At 42.4% G+C, this 21,629-nt stretch overlaps 1 protein-coding gene across 20 annotated transcripts in view; it reads left to right on the forward strand.

Moving 5' to 3' along the window:
* The window catches only part of Pard3 (par-3 family cell polarity regulator), a 527,188-nt gene that overhangs the window by 169,036 nt on the left and 336,523 nt on the right, over nucleotides 1–21,629 (forward strand). For all 20 annotated transcript variants that reach the window (XM_005398126.2, XM_013521392.1, XM_013521386.1 and 17 more), the window contains one exon: nucleotides 17,273–17,448. In XM_005398126.2, coding sequence (XP_005398183.1) covers nucleotides 17,273–17,448 — 176 coding nt within the window. The remainder of the gene's footprint in view (nucleotides 1–17,272; nucleotides 17,449–21,629) is intronic.

The following is a 21,629-nucleotide window of genomic DNA, read 5'->3' on the forward strand; positions in this document are numbered from 1 at the left end:
AGTCCCCTAATAATAAATAAATTATGGTGCAACTTAAAGCCTCCTTTGTTGGGCAGCCCTATCTAGGGGGAGTTTATCTCATTCTTAACTATTTTTTCATGGATTTCTTTGTACCTGGGAAGAATGATCCACAGAGCAAGCCCCGTGGGTCCTCGGCTGAAGGACAGTGACTTGCAGTGTGAGTTCAGCTCATGGGTGTGCTGTCCTGCTTCCTTGTGATGAGCCCTGAGGGAGACCTTGCTGGGAAGGGTATGAGAGATCTGAGCAGTGCTCTAAGTTCTTGTTGTTCAGGATTCCACACTTAGTAGATAGGAACTCTCTTCCTACAGCTCGGTACTGAGGTGTGGGTTTTATGTCCTCTGGTTACTCATGGGTTAACTTCAGCCAGGGTATTGCGCTCCTGTAACACCAAGTTTCCCTACTTACAAAATGGGAATAATAATAATAATGATATAACCTATTTTTATGGCCTTGTTCTGAAGATTTATCAGTTAGTGCATTGAAGTTCTTAGCACATACATGACCGCAGTAAATGCTCAATAAATGTTAGTGATTGCAGGCTTGATTGGCTTATTATGAATGATCGGGATGCATTCACTTGTACATTACTCTTCCCTTAAGGAGAAGAATAGATTGGATTAGCTGCAAAGGATCCTTCACTTTGAAGGTAGCATGAACAGACATGCAGCCATATGTTTCAGAGCCGTGAAGTCTTATTGCTGCCTTCCAGCAGCCGGTTGGTGCCAAATGGCTTTATTAATAGCCAGTGTTCCATCGTAAGGAATTAATTTAAAACTGGTACACTCCAGACAGGAAAATGGATAATGAGCTGTTTGAATGCTTTTGAAGTGTTTCTGTCATACTTTCCCTGTGTAATACAGCGTTTCTTCAACTTCCAGCAGTTGCCGACCCTTGTTCCTTTTCATTTTTCTGTAGAGCACTGTTGTCTTGAGACGGTCTGTGCTTGTCCTCTTCTCACCAAAATGTCACACCCTCAAGGCAGCGTTTAATGCTGGCAATCAGAAGAGTGCCCGGCACATGGTGGGTACTCAGTAGATAATTGCCTTGAAGGAAAGAGCCCCCAGGGCTCCCCATTTCCTTAAGTCGTATTTATTCTTCAAAAAAGACAGTTGTTATGTTGACTTCCACCCAACATAACAAAACTGACCCATGTCCAACCCCAGACTCATGGACTTTTTCCTTGGAGGAGCACGTGTTGCCAGTGCTTCTCGTGTTACATAAACATACAATGAGAGGGAAAAGAACAAGCCTGCACATTACAAAATGAGGGTGAAGCCCACATGACAGTCCAGCCCTCATTGCCCCCGCTGGTTGAGGCTGATGTTCATAACTGCCTGCTACCGCCAATTCCATTCTCCCTTTGTCTTCAGCACCCGTCTCTGCTGGTTGTGGTTCTTTACCTCCTATGTTCACCTAAGCCTTCGTTCCTGAAAGATCTGAGCCCTGAGTACCCGGGTTGGGTCATTATAGTTTCCTGTCAATGAAAAAAATCTGCTGACTTTTACTGTGTTTTGAGGAGTATCCTTAAATTTTCACATATGAGTAATGCTCACAGTAATCCTGGAAAGTGTTTATGACTTAGTCAATTTTATGGTTGAAAAAACAGTGGTTATACACTATGGAAATCAGTGTGGAAATTCCTCAGAAAACTAGGATTAGAGGTCTCATTCAACCCAGGTATTCCCCGTCTATGTATTTTTTCCAGAAGAACTGAAAACACCATACCACAGCAATATATGTGCACCCATGTTTATAGCAGCACAATTTGTCATAGTTAAATCTTGGAAACAACCCAAATGTCCGTCAACTGAAAAAAGGATAAAAAAGTTGTGGTATTTTTATACAATGGAGTATCACCCAGCTATTAAGAAAGATAAACTAGAAGCTTTTCTAGGTAAATGGGTGCAGCTAAAGACCATACTCATAAGATCCTCACGTATAAACATCATATTGTCTCCCTAGGGTAAGGACCTGAAAGGGTAAATAAAGTCTGAAAGGTACAATTGATATTGTGAAAGGGAAAGAAACTGCTCAAAAGGAAAGAACAACTGGGATGAGGGAAAGGAGAAAAGAAAGAAGGGAAAATACACACACACAGAAGATAGCTAAGATAATTGCACTACTAATTTCTGTTGGTTTATTGAAAGGAACAGTTAATGCTTAATTTTTTTTCTTACTTTTCTTGACCAAATTTTGCATGCCTATGTCTGGTAATCTGAACAACTACTTTGAAGATCATAATATGCAATATAACAACCATTGTTGATTTCCTATCATCTTGTTTTGAAATTCTGTATCATTTTAAATTTTTTTAAAAATTTATTCTCTTTAAAATAAAACAATAAAAAAAGTAGTGGTTATAGAGTAAAAGTGAGTTATCCAAAGCCGTGTAGCTGAGGGATGAGTAGAGACTGAAATCTGAGTCCCTGTGACTTCAAGGCCCAGTGCTGTGGGGCTGACCAGTGGCCTGCAGTGCCCACCCTGTGGGAGCAGTTTACAGTTCCTTTTGGTGAGCAGGCAGCCCTAGTAAACTATCCTTAAGCCTTAATCTGGTATCTGGGCAAGGATTTGAATCATTGCTGACATAGAATGATGTCCTCTGAGGCTGCCTCTGCGCGGGCTCCATTTACTTTTGCAGTTGGTGCAAGTTGGTAGTACGGGATGCAGAGGCCCATTACAGGAGGCAGGTGTATGTATATAGCATATCTCCATTATTTTTCATCCCCATTCCCTCCCTCTCCTTTCTTCCTTCCTCCCCAGATGCTTTCCTTCTCTCTGGAAAGTTTCATTCTAGCTTCCTCTCCTCTCTACTTTGTTTTTAAAATTTATTTTGTTAATTTTACATGCATTTTTATGGTTCCTTATCAAGTTTTTAGTAACATGAAGGCTCATGTTCAGGATGAGAGGTCGGCTTCCAACCACAATGAAGCACAGAGATCGGGGCTGGAGAACAACTCAGTGGTGGAGCAGGTGCAGGCTACCCCCGGGCCCTGGCTCCTACCTGGGCAGCCAGCACAGATCCGCACCGTTGGGAGGATGCACTTTGTGCCCTCTTGCGGGGCTCTGGGCAGCATGGCCACTTGGCTGACATGCACATCTGGGAGACAGGGTCCTTCTTGAGGCAATGAGCCTGTCACAGGGCAGGGCCATGGGACCCACCTGGGAAGGGAAAGCACTGAAAGGACTCATGTCACCTGGAGCTCACTACTTTGTCCCGTTGGCTGGAGACAGGAGCAGTGCCTCCCTGCTCATCTCCGCCACCTGCTCCCCACCTGCTCTGCTTCTTCCCTCATGCCTTCCAAATTCCTTCTTCCCAGCCGTGGCACCACCCTGCTGTTTTCCCCGCTTTCTCCTTTTTTTGGTGGTGGTGGGGGGATGGTGCCTCCCACGCACACTCTTACAGTTTCTTTGGGAAGGGAGGAAATCTTCAGGCAAGATCGTGTCCGAATTCCTCATTTCCATCATCCAGCCCCACTGCAGGAGCCAACCCCCATCACCAACATGCCCCCAGCTCTGAAATAACTGTTTACAGATAATTTCCCAATGTCTATAATAGTAATAAAACCCTAGTCTCGAGTAATTACAAAATCAAGTAGAGTATGGGGATTTCAAATGTACCTTCCTAAAAAGCTAATAAAATTAGTGACTTGCTAGTCCCCAGGTAAGGGAAAAATATTATACTTTTGCATAGTGTTGGTGGGATAGAAGTTGGAATAATAAAGGTATGGGAAAATAATATTTATCAGAAGTTGTCTTGGCAGTTACTGTGGTTTTTGGCTCCTTAATAAAATCATGGAAGACAAATGTCAAAGGTGAGGGCATTGGGCACTTAGAGAACGTCTTCAGTGCAATCAATAGTCAACATCAATTTTGGAAAGACAAATTACTTGTCAGATGAAATGGATAATTTAAAAATTGAATTACATGATTATTGAACTAAACTGGTTCAGTGGGAAGTGATAGGAGGGCCTTGATGGAGACACACAAACTAAATATTACAAAGAGAATGAATTTAATTGGCTCTTACTCAGATATTCTCATTGGTGACTCAGGACTTCATGAAAGACAACGTACACAGGAATAGTAAAAAAAAATAAAAAGAAAAACATCACTGGGGGGCTCTGGCCAGGAAGTTTATCAGCAGTATTTGAAGTACCAACTCTTTGTCCCTCTATGTATGTATGTGTGTATATATGTAAGTATTTGTTTATTTATTTACATACGGTGCCTTTGGGCCATCCACATCTGTGATGGCTTCCTCTTTGGTAAAGAGATTGGTTTTATATTCCTTGAGACAGTCCATGTTTAAAGGATGTAGAGATGGATGGCAGTCACATTTGTTCATCTCCTTCATTTGTACAGCACTTTAATAAGTATTTCAGAGTTATATTTTTTGGGTTGTTCTGTGCTGAAGGTAGTATTTAATAAAGGAGATAGTCTAGAAAGTAGCTAGAGAAATTGGCACAAGCAGAATTTCACATGTGCTTTAGTTACCTCTTGGATGTCTTAGGGAGTGTGGGTCCCTCCAGCTGACCCTGGAGAGTGGACCCCACAGGAGCAAAGGAGAAAGGAGCATTGCCCCAAAGCATGCTGGTTGATCTGAGCATAGGGTAAAGGTATTGTTTGGGGCTTGATCCAAGGGTACTATGATCCACCCAGGCTGAGAATTCTGAGTCATGGTGTCTGATTTGTGGTTTAAAAAGGCATTATGTGTGCTTCCTGGAGGATGAATTGGAGAGAGCCAACGCAGGAAGTACACAGTAAACTGAAAAACAAGAATACACATTTTTTTTTTTATCACAAGTAAAGTTAAAAAACAAATTTAGCATGACTTAGCCCTGGGTGCTACCCAGACCAACAGCTCTGTTCTGACTGGGTTACTGAAACTGGATTTCACCACAGCCCTTACCAAATCCCTCTAACTGGCTCCCAGGTATTCTTCAGTTTGAGGAATCTCGGTGGCCCAGGGTTCCAGTCACACTTCTAGGTCTATACTTCTGCCATATTGTGTTCCTTGGAGTCCCTTTAGTTCCCGTAGATTGGAGCGGCCTCTCCCCTGCTTTCTGTCTTCCTCCTGATGTGGCCCCCACGTCACACCCAGAAAACCACCACCCGACAGACTGGAAAACTGTGTCTTTGATGTCTTTCTTGCTTACTTCTTCTTGGCCTGGCATGTGTTGGCTAAGGGCCACGCCTCAGCCCGGAGAAGTGGAGTTGCTCTCCGGGAGCCATGTGCGGGAAGGGACAGACCCCCATCCACTGTTGACAGGTGGCCGATGCTGGGACAGGATTAGGCAGGCTGGGGGAAGACGCATGTGGACATTGTCAGAGGCTGGGTGGGATGGCACAGGAGCGGGAGAAGGGAAGTCAGTAAAATGCAGCTGTCACTTCTCTTGTGAAGTCCATGCTAGTGCTGCTCAGGTGTTCTGTTTTGATTTGATTTGTTTTTGTTGTAGTGGGGCTTTTGCACTGAGCTACACCTCCAGCCCTTTTTACTTTTATTTTTTGAGACAGGGTCTCACTAAGTTGCTAAGTTCCCTGGGCATGACTGGACCCTGATGGGAAGAGCAGGTCGTCTGTCTGCCGTGGGCGAGGGGACCAGCCTGTATTGTTATGAGAATTGTGGGGCTGTGATGCTGAAGGATGCAGGGATGAGGAGAGGGAGCGCTCTGATGGGCTGATAAACTGTGTGACCTGAGTAGTGGGGAGGGAGCTAGGTAGTAGTTAAAGAGTGAGGGAACAGTGAAGTGGCGAGATACCCACCCTCCTTTCCTCCATCCCTCCCTCCCTCCCTCTCTCCCTCCCTCCCTCTGCCTATAAAGAGAAGAAAAAAAAAATAAAGTTAGCAATCAGTATTGTAAAGGAATCTGGTGGAGTTGATGCGGTAGTTCTTCTCTTAAAGATTTATAAGAGTCATTTATTCATTCAGCAAATATTTATTTACCAGGGAAGGAACAATGGATCCTCATTCTTTGTGAATTTGTGTTTGTGATTTTGCCTCCTTGTTTAAATTCATTTGTACTGGAGTCAATACTTGCGGGGCTCTTTTCGTCCTCCACTGGCATGTGAGCAGTTTGAGCCACCTGACATGCCTGTCGCAATTGGGACAAACCAGGCGTGGCTCTGTCTTCGTGCTCCATTTCTTACAAACAAACATTCTTTCCCCAGCCTTTTTAGTGCTGTGGTTTTCACACTGGTGTGTTTTTTGTTGGTGATTTTGTTGTTGAAAGGCCCCGAGCATAGTACTGACCTGGTGTCTCTGCTCCTAAGTGCGGTTGGTCTATGCTGTGCTGTTGGAGAAAATGCCTGTGTCCCAGCAGCTTCATTCTGCCCTGAGTTACAGCCCTATTGGCTGTGACTTTCACACCTTGCTGCCAGCTTGCACCACCACCTTACGTGCATGACTCCCATTGGGCGGCTTGTACCAGTGGTGCTACAAATGGGTCCAATCACTTTATCCGCCTTTTACTAATAAAATTAATAAAAAGCCACCTGTGGGTCAGGCATGGATGTACCACTGGTAGTTTGAGCCACCTGGCAACAAGACATATGTGTTGTGGTCCTGTTGTGAACCTGATACCATTAATGAATTAATAGTAGGTGTTAAATAAAGTGTCCTTAAGTAGAAACATACATACAGCAAGGCTGTGAATTCACTGGCTTTTTCTACCCCTGTCATCCTCCTAGAACAGCAGGTGAATATTTGCAGGGGCCTTATGGAACATAACTACTGCACATGGCAAGAATGAACTGTATTGCCCCCCCAGGTGCTGTTCTGGGGCCTGAGGGTGACACTTTGAGGAAGCTTGGTCTGTCCTCATGGGTCTTATACTATGGTTGGCATACAGTGCATCTGCTACTCACATGTCCATAAGGAAAATGACATTATCAATAGCAAAAGTATGGAACACCCTTTTCTGTTTTTTTCTCATTCTCGAATGTTTGGTGCATTTTCAGGAAAATGGTACTGCAAAGTGCTTGCCCTCCTTCTTGCTCTCCTTCTTTCCTCTTCTCTCTCATTGAGTCCAGTGTGCTGTCTCAGGATCTCAGTTTCATTTCTCCATTGCTTGTTAAGGTATTTTCCTGAAAGCATAAAAACAAGCCAGAACAGTATCTCTGAAATATTCTCCCATTGGAAGTCTCTAATACCATCTGCTCAAATACTGTTTACACCCACGTGTGTTAGTTCCACCTTGGCCTCTCGTCTGCTGGTTATGTCTCTTCTTACCTCCCTCATCTATCTTCCTCTTTCTAACATTTGGTTTTTACCTGTGGTAATGATTCAGCTGGATTTTCAACTTGACCATCTTCATAGCTGCCTAGATTAGTAAAATACACTTCCAAGCGTGCCTGGGTGGGTCATGGAGGTGTGGCCTTGATGAGTGTATCTGGTCTCTGGCCCTTTCCTTTGTCTCTTCCCCGTTTTCTCCTTCCTGGCTGCCATGAGTGAGCAGCTTTCTCCCACTGTGTCCTTCTGCAGAGCTGTTTCTGCCTTAGAGCTAACCAACCATGGACTGAAACCTCTGAAACCAAGAGCCAAAACAAACCTCTCCTCCTTTCCATTGTCTTCGCAATGGAAAGCTGAGGATTATACCTGTTGCTCCAGTCACTAGGCAGGTGGTGCTCTGCCAGAATATTTGATCTCTTGGTTACAGTGGGATTCACTTTGAATGATTCTGTTTTTGTTAATGAATGATTCTCAAGTACTTTGTCTTATTTTCATTGTTTTAAAGAAGTCTCTAGAATAGCAGTATCTAGCTGATGCTCAATAAACACTTGGTTGCAGTTGCCAGATAAGCCTGCTGTATCAAAACAGAAAAACGGTGGTGGGGGTGGGGGGTGAAACTAGACAGGAGAGGAAGGAGTTTCCTGATGAGGCTCCTTCAGGAAGCCTGAGAGGGCTGCCTGAGCTGCCGTGCCGGTGCTCAGCATCCTCACACCACTGTTTCTTCTGAGCTGTAGCTGACAGTGAAAAGAACCTGGGAACAGTAGATTTTTATGTATAACAGGAGTTAGGAGCCTGTGGATATTTTTGTCAACAGCTTATTTGCCCCGGGTTAGGCAATACCCTCTTACTTGGAAGGCAGAAAGAAAAATAAAAAGCCTTTCACCTCTGATGCCTGTTTGTTACACACTTTAACCACTGCTTTCTACCCTTGAAGATGAAAAGAAAGGAATCCTTGAATTGAATTTTAACTTTGAAATGGGTTCTTGCTCATTTGCCCAGGCTGGCCTCGAACTCCTGTGCTCAAGTAGTGCTCCTGCTTCAGCCTCCTGAGTAACTGCGACTATAGGTGTGTGCCAACACCTTTTTCAGCTCCTGACTTGAGTCTTTAACAATTAGGAAGGAGTTTTTTTTTTTGGTCCTGACTGACGCATTTGAATCACATCAAATGACATTGTTCCCATTTGTCAGGCTATGTGCACACATGGAGAGGATGGGCCATTAAAATGAATTAATCCTTGTCTGCTGAGTCACCAGCTAATACTACAGAAAAGAGAAGCCGCGTGTGGGGAGAGGAGGGCGGAGGAGTGTGGCTGGCAAGTGTGCTGCGTGGCCTCCTCTTGCTTCCCCGAAACCCTCTCTGCCCATGCAGTAGAGCCTCACCTCTCCACTGCTCCATCTGGCCACCGCGCTGTCTGGCTTGTGCCCGGGAAGGTCAGGGCAGTGCCGGCCAGGCCCTGACAGCCAGTGGCTCATTGCTGGGCTGTGCTGGCCGTGGTCTGTGGGCAGCCACATCCCTGCAGGAAAAGCCCCGCTGCCCTGGCCTGCTGTGATCCGAGGGTGCTGTGTCCCTCCCTTCCTTGTCTTAATGCTGCTGTCCACAAGTGGGACAAGGCCTCTGTGAACCCGCCATCTCTTATTCCTGCCCACGCCGGCAGGGGTTGGCAGCTGGAACACTGGCCCCAGGCCTGCTGGAGGTGACGAGCACGGTGGCGTGCAGCGTCCTGGGACATGGTCAAAGGGGGCAGGCTCTGGAGAGCACCGTGTCCTCAGTGTCCGCGGCCCTTGGGACTGCCCTCTTGAGGAGAACAGTAAGGGAGCAGTGTTAGAAGGGAACCTGGAGCCTTGAAGCTATGGGCCTTGATACTGAGAGTTCCCACCTCAGATTTTCTGTTTAACTCTTCGAAGTCTTTTGAGTAAGTTGATATAATTTTAGAATCATGTGCCATTGTGAGAAGTAATTCAGAGAGATTGTTATTACATTTCCCTCGGTGGTAAGATTTTGAGAAACTGGACCATTCTAGCACAACCCCAAATTAACATTGATCTAAGCCATTGATCTTATTCAGATTTCCCCAGTTTTATTTGTACTCGCATGAGCGTATGGGCAGTTACTGATGCAGGTGGTTTTATTGCCAGTTTCAAAGTGAGACCTTTAATACTGCACATTGAATATGCCTCAGAACAATTCTTGGTTTCTCTGTAGAAATATCAAAGTAGAATTAGAAAAGTTGTGTGTACTTTCCCTCCTTTACATTCTTCTCCCTTTGTACATGAGAGTATCCTGCTATCTGTAGGGTTTTAAACTTCCAGCAAATCACCTGCTATCTTGAGTGGAGTGTCCATGTCTTTTTGGTCTTTCTGGACAGCAGTGTGATCAAATCTAAATTGCACCTGACAAGGTGTCTATTAACAAGGGCACTGAGTGCCAGAGGGTGCCCCTGGAGGAGTGTCACCTTGATCTGGTCCTAAACTCCATCTGGGCCTCAGTGCACTCATCTGTAAAGAGCCATATTTCAGTGTAGCTTCAACACCCCCTCCAACCTTAGTATTCTATATTTATCGTTTGTCTATTAAAAAATACCTTAATAATGGGGAAAAAACTCATTTTTATATCTTTCCTCTGAGTCCACCATTACTTTTCTTTTCCCCTTGCAGTGCTAGGAAGGGGCCTGTGCATGCTAGGTAAGTATTTATCACCAAGCTATACACCGAACCCTCATTTGTTACTTTTCAAAGCTTATTTCCTGCCCCAGCTTCCAGAGATTTCTGCCATGGATTTTACTTCAGCCAGTGAAATACTGATTAGTGCTTCATGAGAAATATTATCTGAAGGCTGTCTCTGCAATCCTGTGGCAGGTTTTAATCTCCATGGCGTACGTTAATAACTCTGTTCTTCCCATGGTGAGAGGTGTCTTCAGGAAATGCATAATTGCCCCGAAGATGGGCGATGGTCTTCATTTTGCATGAAGAGTAATTATGCTGATGCACCATAAGTTCTAATAGAACATGTGCAACTATGTATTATTTTTAGATTTGATTAAATACCTTGATAACTTATGCCTGTCCTGGAAAAGCTTTATTCATTGCATTGAATGGTTAAATAATTTAGAAATCACTTGAAATATGAAAGAGGAGAAGAATTGGGCAAGTTGGTTTAGAATAGGGGTAGTGGGATATCTAACAGTTAAAAGTGTGTATGTCTGTTTTAGTATATGCGCTGTAATTCATTATTAGATTTACCCCTTTTTCCTACTTATTTAAAAAGCACGTTATCCAGAAAGAGAAATCAATATTTACAGTGCATTAGTGCCAGAGAGAATTTCAGATCTTGTGATGAGAGTTTATTGCTGTTTTATTCACTCTTCAAAGCGGTGTAGACATCAAAAAGCCCGCACGGTTGTCACAGGCCCAGTGACACTGCTCTCGTCCCTCTGTGCTTCCTCCAGCAACTTAATTATTTAAGATCCTTGTCTTTGAATTTTCTTTTCAATATTTCAGAGGCTGTACTTTGAACATCTATATATTAAATAAATCAAAAGATTATGATGTTAGAAAGTTTCATCATATTTTTAAATGGATTAATTTTCCAAAAATTGGGGCTGAGGTGGTTCAATAATATAATGCTTCTGACAAGAAGCTTTTATTATTTTTCATTATTGTAATCAATGCATCAGATTATTAGTGACATTGAAATAGGCCATCGGCCCTGGAATCATCAGGCAAATCCTAAGTGAGAAGATGTGTTCATATTTTATTCCTCTAGGACCAAGGCAAACATGTATTTTTGTTTGTGTTTGGTGGTGTAGGTGCTTGAATCTGGAGCTCCTACATATTAAGCACGTGCTCCAGCACCTAGCTATACCCCCCACCCCGACTCCTTTCTTTTTATTTTGAGGCCAACTTGTGATCCTCCTGCTTCAGTCTCCTGAGTAGCTGAGATTACAAGTGTGGGACACCATGCCCAGCAGTGAAAAATTTCAGTGTTCATACCTGTTGTGTTTTGCCAGGGCGGTGAGAGGTGGGAAACCTCTCAGGTAAACCAGACAGTTGCCTTTTTTTTTTTTTTTTGTAAGTCATGTTTGCAATGATATCTGCTGAAAGTTAAGTTCTGCTTGCCAGATGCTTTTAGCTGTTTGTGGCTCCCTCTCCATCATTCCCACAGCTCTGTTTACTTTCTTGCTCTGGTGTTGATTGTGATAGTTCAGCCTCCTTGGAAGTACCTAATAATGGCACTTGACACTGTCTTGAAGTGCTTTTATATTTTTCCTAATATTTGCAAAATTTAACATCCTATTGGGATAAGGTTTGGGAGGCCATCACTGGTAAGAGGTGTCTGAACATAGCCCACGTTTTGAGGATTGAGGGTATCTTCTAAACCCAGCAATATTGGCCTGTGATTTTATAAATGAGGGACTGAAACCTGGAGGGGTAAACAGAGAAGCCAAGATGAGAAATTCAGGTGAGTGTTTCTCACTGCATGGCCGGGGGGTCCTTTGGTGTCACTGAGATCATTTTGGGAGCCTGTGAGGGCAGCTGCTGCCGGTGTTTTATGGAAATCTATTCTCAGGCTGGGGTGTAGCTCAGGGGCAGAGCACTTGTCTAGCATGCATGAGGCCTTTGGGTTCGATCCTCAACAGCACAAGAAAACCTAATCCAGCCTCGTCCTGTTGCTGACTGGGCTCCCCTGAGCGCACATCAGGACAGTGGCATCAACTGGAGTCTTCACCTTACACCCTTAATGTTAAAAGCATGCTCCTCCCTGCCCTTGTGGAAGCAGCAAGAATGGTTCCTTGAACAGGACCATGGAGACACGGGGTTTTAACAGTTTGTGTGACAGGAACACTCCTTTTACATGTGGAAAAGCAGCAGTTGACCTGAAGTATGTATGTGTGCATTTCAATTGCGTGCTGAGAGAACTGCTTTTTCATGGACCACTTTTTATTTGACAGACAGAGAAGCTGTGGTTGTTCAGACTACGATGCTTGGTGGAGCACTGCTAGAGAATGAGTGACATGAGGATGTCCAACAAGGCAAACACCCGGCGGTATTTGTTGCCAGTTTATTCAGAGTTTCTAGTGGAAAGTAGGTTGTGAAAGTTCCCTCCCACTGTGAGCACGACAACTTCCAGATAGCAAACACTTTTCAGATGAGATTGGTAGAGATATTAACATATGTGGTTTTTTTTGATCCGAAGAAATGTAGCAACATTTGGAAGATTGGCAGCAGTCAATAACTAATATTTTCTAAGTGACTAATGTTACAGAATTTTTCTTGGGTAGAAGATCCAGTCAATGTGTGAAGACAGACAAGTAGATTTAAATGTAACAAAGAAAAGTTCATATCTGTATTACAGCTGACCTTTGAGAAGCTGCCATTTGGCAAGTTTTTTTTAATCAAAGAAGAGTGTTCACAATTATCCCAAAAGGCTTCTTCCACTACGTATTTGTGAAGTTTGTTTTTTCTTCAGATACTTTACCACACTGCGGCGAGTTCAATGAGAAAGCAGATATGAGAATCCAGATGTCTTCTAATAAGCAAAATATAGTACAGTGGCTTTCTCCCCATTACATGTGCTTTTTAAAATATAAAAGTAGTGTTTATAAACTCAGGTTGCTTTTGCTAACTTGTGATGGGTATATTATTGTTATTTTAAAATACAGATACTTTAAATTTTCTCATTTTCACTTATGGAATGGCAAATATCAGTAGCTATAACCTACATAAACAACCTACGTATACCAAAGGCTCTTGGAGGTTCTCAATTTTTAGAGTGTTCTGTACTCCTGAGATCAAAGTTTGAGGACCACTGATCTACCTCTGTTCCTTTCGGACATAGTTCATTATGTTATTTAACAAGAGGTTTTTTGTTTCCCTTTTCCTGTTTTACCCCTTCTGGGTCTTGGATGCATCCTTTTTACCATTTATGCACGTATTTAAGGTACTATTTCTCCCACTTCCTAAAATCAGCACACTGTGACTAAGTCAGTATTTGATTTCTAAATGTACACAATTCTGCTTTGAAAATAACATTCTTCCCTCCTGTGGAGCTGAGTCTAGCATTTTTGTCCATAGGTAGCTGGACACGGAGGTGGAGTTTTCTTACGCACTGCTGAGTATTTGTTTTGTGCTGTGTGTAGTGACTGAGCACTGGTGCAGGAGCCAAGCGTGGTGGCCGGGAAGTTTCTCTGTGACCCTGAGCTGCTCATCCTTTTGCCCTAGCTGCTGATCTGTGAAGGGAGTGTCACTGCTTCCCACCATGACTAATGCAGACTCATTTGAATGAAAAAAAATTCAGATCCTTTCAAGTTAATTTAGGTTCTACTACATTGTTACTAATCGTGTGTGTGTGTGTGTGTGTGTGTGCGCGCGCGTGTGTGTGTGTGTAAATGAGTAAAATGCTTCATAATTTTCATGCAGTCATAAAACTGAAAAGAAATTACAAACCATTACAACTCCAAATGGGCATTGTAAGAAGTAATGATGTCTTGCTGAGTCTAAATCTTTGGCAGCATGAACACAGACTCGCACTAGGATCTGTTCTTATTTAAAAATGGTATTTTATCAGCGCATGCTAAGTGCACATCTTTATGGGGTGCAGTGTGCTATTTCCCTGTATAGACAGTCTGTAATGACGTACTGTGTCGGCAGTGTGTAATTAGCCTATCTGTTGTCTCAAACATTCACCATTTCTTTGTGTTGGGAATATTCAACATCCTTTCTTCTAGCTATTTTGAAGTGTATAATTATTGTTAATTGTAGCGACCCTACTGTTCTGTAAAGCAGTAGAACTTTCTCTTCTTACCTGTGTTTTGTATCCATTCACCAACCTTTCCGTTCTCCCCTCCCCTTTCCTTCCTCAGCTTGTGGTACCTACTGTCTTATTTCCTCATTCCTTATCGAGCTGCTACCTGTGAGGGAGGTGTCACACTCAGAGTCTCTTGGTGCTTGGCTGATTTATCTAACACATTGGGCCCCTTTCATTCATCCTGTCCTGTTGAGCTTGTGTGTGCTAGGACTCCCCCACTCTTGCAGCCCATCAAACTGAAGCAAACCTGGACCTTGGCACCACTGTGATGTCATGTACCAGGTGAAAATGCACTGTTGACTTCTCTCATCCTGTTCCATTATTTTCTGATTGGCCGGGACATCAACTGTAGGGCATCTTGATTTTTATAGTGGACACAAATGTAGAAGTGGGTCCTGAAACTGCATGGGGGTACTCAGTTCCCAGGGCAGTGCACAGAAAAGACCTTCGCAGGCTCTGTTTGCATTAACTGATTTCGCTGAAATGAAGACGTGCTTTAGAGGTGAAGCGCCCATAGGAAGGGCTGTGTAAGCAAATGTGCCGGGCTGCTTCCCGTGTAGTTCATGTTTGACAGTGGTGGGGCTGGGCACGGACAACTGCTGCGCCCGTGGCTGCCCTGGCTCAGACTTTCCCCTTCCCCACAGCCCCGTGTGTTGCAAGAGCTGCAGATAGAGACCACATGTGAATTGTGTCTGTTTTGAGCTTACAGACTAACAGTGTTCATGTCCAGCAGATGATGATGGTTCTCACTATTCTTCTGATGCAGATCATGTATACGATGTGTTCACATAAGGAAATTTACAAACACAAGTGGACTCGGGGTTTTATTGTGGCCGGGCAAATCCAACGAATCATCCAGTGTCCGAATTTGGGGTTGGAATGTACTTCTATGTGGCTATTTTATTATGGATAGTATGTTCTGCTTTTGGTTCTTAGGTTTCTACTTTTTTCCTTTTAATCCCTTTTTTCTTTTCATGGTCCCAGTGGTGGAACCCAGGGCTTTAAACACCTAAGTGAGTACTCTGCCTTTGAGCTACACCCCAGGCCCTTTGTTTTTTAATTTTCAAATTTTGAGGCAAGGTCTTGCTGAGTTGTCCAGGATGGCGAGAACTTGGGATGTGCCTGCTTCAGCCTCCCAGCTTGGTGGGATTATGGGTGTGCACCATCCTGCCCGGCTGTACCATTTTTTAGGCTTTCTCAAGTGAGATAGTAGTGCTTCTTTTAGACTTAATCACAAGGTGTGGAGGGGAAAGAAGGAGGGTGAGTTGGAGATTGGTATATAGAGTTGCTTAACAGCTGAGTAATTAACAACTCTATAACTGGAAGGTAATGAACCCAGGTCCAAGTCACATTATCCTGATTGTCCTCAGTATTTTAAACACTCCTGCTCCCTAGTTTGGTGACTTTTCTGCTTATGTTTTTCATGTGATGATTCTGGGAATAATTTTGGGACTAGAGAACTTTCCTTATAATAGCACTGCTATGTGAACACACAGATTTTAAAATGTATATTATTGTGAACTTACTCTGAGAGTGACTGTATAGTTCTTACTGGTGTGTTTCTTTATTTTTGGCACAAATTCTAAGCAGTGATGACTGTTACATACCTAAAAACCAGAAATTATCCCCTATAATTTCATGTATATGTATCTCCAAGAAAATTAAGATAACTACCAACAGTATTACATTGGATTCTGGACATTCCCCCTGTGGGACTGTTGCTTGGGCTGTATTACCGTTATCAAGTCCCGGGGAGGTACAAGTAAATGTTCAATGCAGGATTGCTGTGGTTCATACACATCTGTTTTTTCTGACCATTTTTGAGTCTGGAGACCACTGGGGTTTGACAGCTGTTTCAATATGATCTTCAAATACAGCCTTTTACATCCTCAATGACCTTCGTACTGCACTGTTGACTAATGTTTCTCATTGAATGAGTTTACTACTTCATAATTAAAATTTTTGTCAGAGTTTTAAAAATAGATATTACTTGTATTTTAGTTTTTGAAAACATTGTAAACAAAGATCTGTGTCTTATGTTGATCCTGCTTTTGAGTGATTTCCTTTAGTGTGTGTGCCTTGAAGTTCTGATTCTACCTGTGTTGGACTCCACACTTTTGTTCTTTTCTCTGCTTTTCCTACTTTGTTTCTTCTCTGCTATAATAGTGATCCAGTCTGCCAGGTTGTTTTCAACATTGCTAATACAAATGTTCACCTGGATATGTTATTGATTTTGCTAAAGCACTTGTAAACAACCTGTTCTTCTATGTGAATAAAGTTGCTAGAATAATCTTTCATGTAATTGTGTATGAGTGTATATGGAAAAAATTCTGTACTAGTATACTACTTACAAAATTGTCTTATAGATATGAACTATGCTTGTGTTTATACTTTCTGATAAAACTTTATTGAACACAGAAGCATTTAATTCAAAAAATTCATTAATAGTATAGCCAAACATTGTCTAGATTCTATATTTTAAATTCAGTAGACTTACAACTAAAAGTGAGATGAAATTTGTTTAGTTGCTTAGATTTGTTACTGAATTTTTTATGATGTAAAGCTGATTTGGAAATACTGGGGTAGTAAGAACAATAATGGTGGTTGCAGTGCCTCTGTATTGGATGAACTCTGAGTACCAAGTACTGTTGACTCATTTAGTGCTCACGATACTTTCATGAAAGAGAATTTGTTTTTTTGTCCTTCCCGTGGGGACCAGATGCCCAAGGACAGCTGGACACCTGTCTAGTGCCACAGAGTTCATAAGAGGAGATGCTCCAGTACAGCATAGTCTCCTCCAAAGCCTACCCCATGCCCTTTACCATATGTGTTTAGAGGAACCAAGGGGGCTGGGCGTGGTGACACACACCTGGGAATCCTAGCATTCAGGAGGCTAGGATAGGAGGATCACCAAGAGTTCGAGGCCAACCTGGGCTGCATAGTTTAAGACCCACATGAACTACATAGATAGACCCTGTCTCAAACAAACAAACAAACAAACAAAACAAAACAAAACAAAACCAAAAAAAGAAAACCCAAAATAAACCAACAACAGTAAAGGAACCAGAGGAATATGTATTCAGCATACTGACCCACGGTCCCTTGTCAAACAGTGTTATTCTGGCCTTTAACCTTGGGACTTCATTACATCTATCCTGATGTGTTCTTTTCAGACATTAGTGTGTAAGTCTGAAACGCTGTGATTTTTGTGTTTGTAGACATGCCTCTTCACGTCCGACGAAGCAGTGACCCAGCGTTAATTGGCCTCCCAACCTCTGTCAGTGACAGTGACTTCTCTGAAGAGCCGTCCAGGAAAAACCCCACTCGCTGGTCCACCACAGCTGGCTTCCTCAAGCAGAATGCTGCTGGGAGTCCCCAAACCTGCGACCGGAAGGTAACCACCTGCTGTCCCCTGGGCACTGAGGGTGTGGGTAGGCACTGAGGGCACCAGGCCCTGTCAGGTGCAGTCTTTATACCCTGGCATCTGCACTGTGCCCTTTGCCTGGGTGCCATCAACCTTTACATCAAAGTTCAGGTAGCCTCCTCTTTTACATCTTGCCTGAGTTTGCTTATAAAATCCAGTGCTAGATAGGACATTTATGTGTCCATTGTTTAAGTTTATAATATATTCTTGTGATTAAAGAAGGGGGACTCTGAACATGAAATGTACTTCTGTCTCCTAGTCACCTCTGTTTCTGCTCATAGGCAACTTCTTTTTTGGCTCTTTATGTATCCTTACAGGGAAGTTTTGCATATATACGGTATATGATAAATCTTTCATTTAATATTTTAAAAATTATTATAGTAAAAGACACATTGCTGCAAATCCCACTCAGAATACTCCCTTTCGGTTTGAACACACTGTACATCATTCTTGCCACTTAGAGCAGATGTGTCGTCAATTTTTGTGGCTGTCTTTAGTTATACTGCCCCGGCTACCTCGATGTCCTAATTAATTATAAACATTTACCTTTGATGGTCATTTTGACTTTGACAAAGAGCCAGAAATCATACGGCACCAGATCTGGTGAATACAGTGGATGAGGACACGGCCTCATGTTTTTACGAACTGCCTTTCTGGTGGGTGCCACTCGGCAGCAGTATTCGTCGTAGTTTCTATCACACCCCATAAAGAGAACTTCTGGGACTGCTTTAGAAGTGGTAGGGCTGATGACATAAGTGTGTTCAAAGTGAGGGGAAATTGTAGAGGGGGATTAGTGATGGCAATGTGTCTTTTACTGTAATACGATTTTTAAATTTAAACACTCACTGCATATTTTGATCACACCAAGTGTAAGTATACTGGCTCATGCAATAGAGTAAAAATGCACAGCATTGTGGACTCTGAGGATGAAAATGGACCCCATGGTCCTCCATTCTGACTGCTCAGTTGATCATTATCCCCTCAGTTTCTCTCAAATGCAGCTGTGCTGTCCACTTTACTGCAGTTGGCTTCCTTGACCCAGTTTATTTAGTGTAAATAAATGAACCTCACGTAGCCTAAATTTTAGGCTACATTTTTTTTTGCTTTTGTTTTTTAACTTTGCTTTTGTTTATTTGTTTGTTTTTTTGAGACCAGGATCTTGCCATGTGTATATAGTGTGGGCTGATTTTGGCCTTACTGTGTAACCTAGGTTGGCCTTGAACTCAGTACAACCCCCCGTGTCTCAGCCTCCCAAGGGCTGGCTTTAAAAGCTCATTTGTTAATAATGCCCTTTGTCATCTGTTCCCACAGAGCCCTTACCATCCCACCCCGTCATAGCTCTAGCTTTTACGTAATGTTTGTCATTTTCACTGCTGAATCTGTGTTGAACCGATGCTCAGTAAATATGCGTTAAAAAAGGTGACAAACATTTTTCAACATAGCCAGTAATTTAGTCACTTATATAAAGAAAAGTGTGGAAATAATACTAATCACATTAATACCAGAATGGATGTATATTAAAGTTTGCCTGTTTTATCCATTTCATCTGTGCAAAATGCCTATGAACTATTTTTTGTACTTTCATCTTGCATTTCAACAAACTCTGCTTTGTATTAGTTCAAGCAAAAGAAAATACACAGAATAGAGTTTAAACTGAGTAGACTCTGCTGGCATAAATGTGTACTTTTAAGTTTTTGATGTTTTCTTTTGAATTAGAGACTGAAGTGTTTGCCTCAGTCTCCAGAAATATTTTGTGATTATGTAAGGAAACCTGTTGGAGTTTCCTCTCATTCAGAAGAGTTTATTATGCAGTAGACCACCCAAAGGAGATCCATTTATGACTAGTCCTCATGACCTTTAATATTTGTTCAAATGGAACCAGTTTTTGTTATTCACAAAAGCCTAAACGAGTCAAGCTTGCAGTTTTAAAGTGTTAATTTTTGGTAGAGTTTCATTGAGTTGGCATTAAGGTCCTCAAGGTTTATTTTTAAGTCTTTCAACATCTTGGGTATATGAATCACCTTCATTTTGCAGTAAATAGACCCATGTTAACAACAACAACAAAAAACAGCTTGATATTTATAATTTGTTTCTTGCAAAATCATTGGGAGGATTTACAGTCCTGGTGGGCCCTGAAGAGCCAAAGAACTTTGGACACTGCACATCTGGCCTGTCCCAGGATGGGACGTTGTGGCCCACCCTTGAATCTGATATGCAGGCTCCAGTTTGGGTCTTGACCCTGGCCTCCTGGGTCCAGAGAGCTAATGCTGGCTTCTGGATCTGAAACAGAGGGAGGTGCACGGGGAGGTGGAATGCTTACTGCCAGCTACCAGTGCCTGCCTTAGTGGATTAACTGTAAATTAGATGTATCCACCATTGGGAAACATTGGGAAACTAGAGAAGAACAGAATAAAATCATCCATGACTCCAAAACCCAGAAACAACCAGTACTAAAGTGTTAGCAAACACACATACACGTGATTGGAATCAGGCTACATCTATGTATTTGCATCTTAATTATTTGCATTTTTTTCATATCAGAGGGAATTATTTGTGAACTTAATTAGAAGATATTTATATGGAATGTAAACTTTAATTGTAGGTATACTCTCATTGATTTATCATTCTCGCATGTTAGACATTCATACTACTTCTATTCAGTCCCATTATAAATATCAGTGTTGTGAGAATCCTTGAATATAATATTTGCCTCAGAAATTGCTACATATTCAACAAGATTTCTTCCTATATGAAGTGATATTTCACATAAACAAGTAGCCACACTTTCCCACAGGAAAGACCTTGATCTACATAAATCTCTAGATAAAATCATATTCACATCCAGTACAGGTAAAGGGCAATATGTAAAGAAGTAGTTTTGAGTTTCCTTTTGGTTAAGTTTTCATATACTAATTTACTAATATTTACATTTTATGCTGTTTATATTTTAGTGTGAGGATTATGTGCATATACATACTGAATTTTATACTATATACATACATATATATATACACACCTACATAATTCAGTTCTACCTTATTTTTAGTTATAAAGGGCCTTTCCATCTTTTCAGTATTCAGGAAAGAGGTTAGAAGAAAACATACTTGCTGGGTAGATACAAACCATTAAATACACTTCTTTCTGTTGAGTTCAGGAAAGGTTATCTGTGCTAGTTAATTTAAGATATTACCAATTCTTACCAATTCACAATGGTTTAAATTTTCTGTGTGAAAAGATTACCGTAAATGTTCATTGTCTTGAGAGTGACTGGTCCTTCATGGTGGAGCAGGAGGTCTAGAATGTCTGTCTGCATAGCGGCTGGGACAGTTCATCCTGGTTGTTTGAACACCAGTGTCCAGCTCTGGCCTGTGACACCTCAGCACAGGTGAGTGGAGTGGCCGTCTGAGCTGCCGCAGTGACAACACCCGCTTCCTGATGAGATGAATGGTGCTATAAACAGACTGATGGCGCTAAGCCAGCCAGGAGGTTGGAGAGGCCAAGGGCTCTGTGGGCTGCTGATTTCTCAAAATGTCTCCTGCTTTTCTCTGGAGGCGGGGCAGAGAGGGGAAGGGTCTTGCTCTTGTCGGAGTTCTCTGGGGCCTTCCCTCATTCCTGTTTCCAGTACTTTGTGGCTGGCTGCCTTTTCAGCTGCTTTAGAGAACATTTTACTCACACTTTATGTGGAAGGTATTTTGCTAGAAGCTGTGTTTTCATTTGAAATTTCACATGTAGTTAATGTCTCATTTTGGGGAAAAATGTTTTTGTCCCTGCGAATGTTGAAATCTTTTTGGTACTGCTTTGGTCATCCTCGTTCTGTGAGTGTCGCTGTGACTCAGTGGGCCATGGACCATGCAGAACCGCTGGTCCCTCCCTTTGGAAACATGCAATGGGGCGCCCAACAGAGGAGGCCCACAGTGACACCCCAAGGACCATGACCAGGCATTATTTTCATTGTGTGACTGTCCCAAGCCTTTGCTCTTTCTGCCTGAATATTGACAGGTGTTGCTTTACTAAGTTATATACCCTTTTCCCTTAGAAAAAATGAAACACAGGTAGATTTAGCATAACAAGTCTGTTAACAAGTTTCCGAGAGAAATTCTTATCTGATTAGGGAAAGTGATAACGAAAACATGTTGTGTTGGCATCATATC

This window comes from Chinchilla lanigera, unplaced genomic scaffold (genome assembly GCF_000276665.1).
Source record: "Chinchilla lanigera isolate Chin_1 unplaced genomic scaffold, ChiLan1.0 scaffold00061, whole genome shotgun sequence".
Lineage (NCBI taxonomy): Eukaryota > Metazoa > Chordata > Mammalia > Rodentia > Chinchillidae > Chinchilla > Chinchilla lanigera.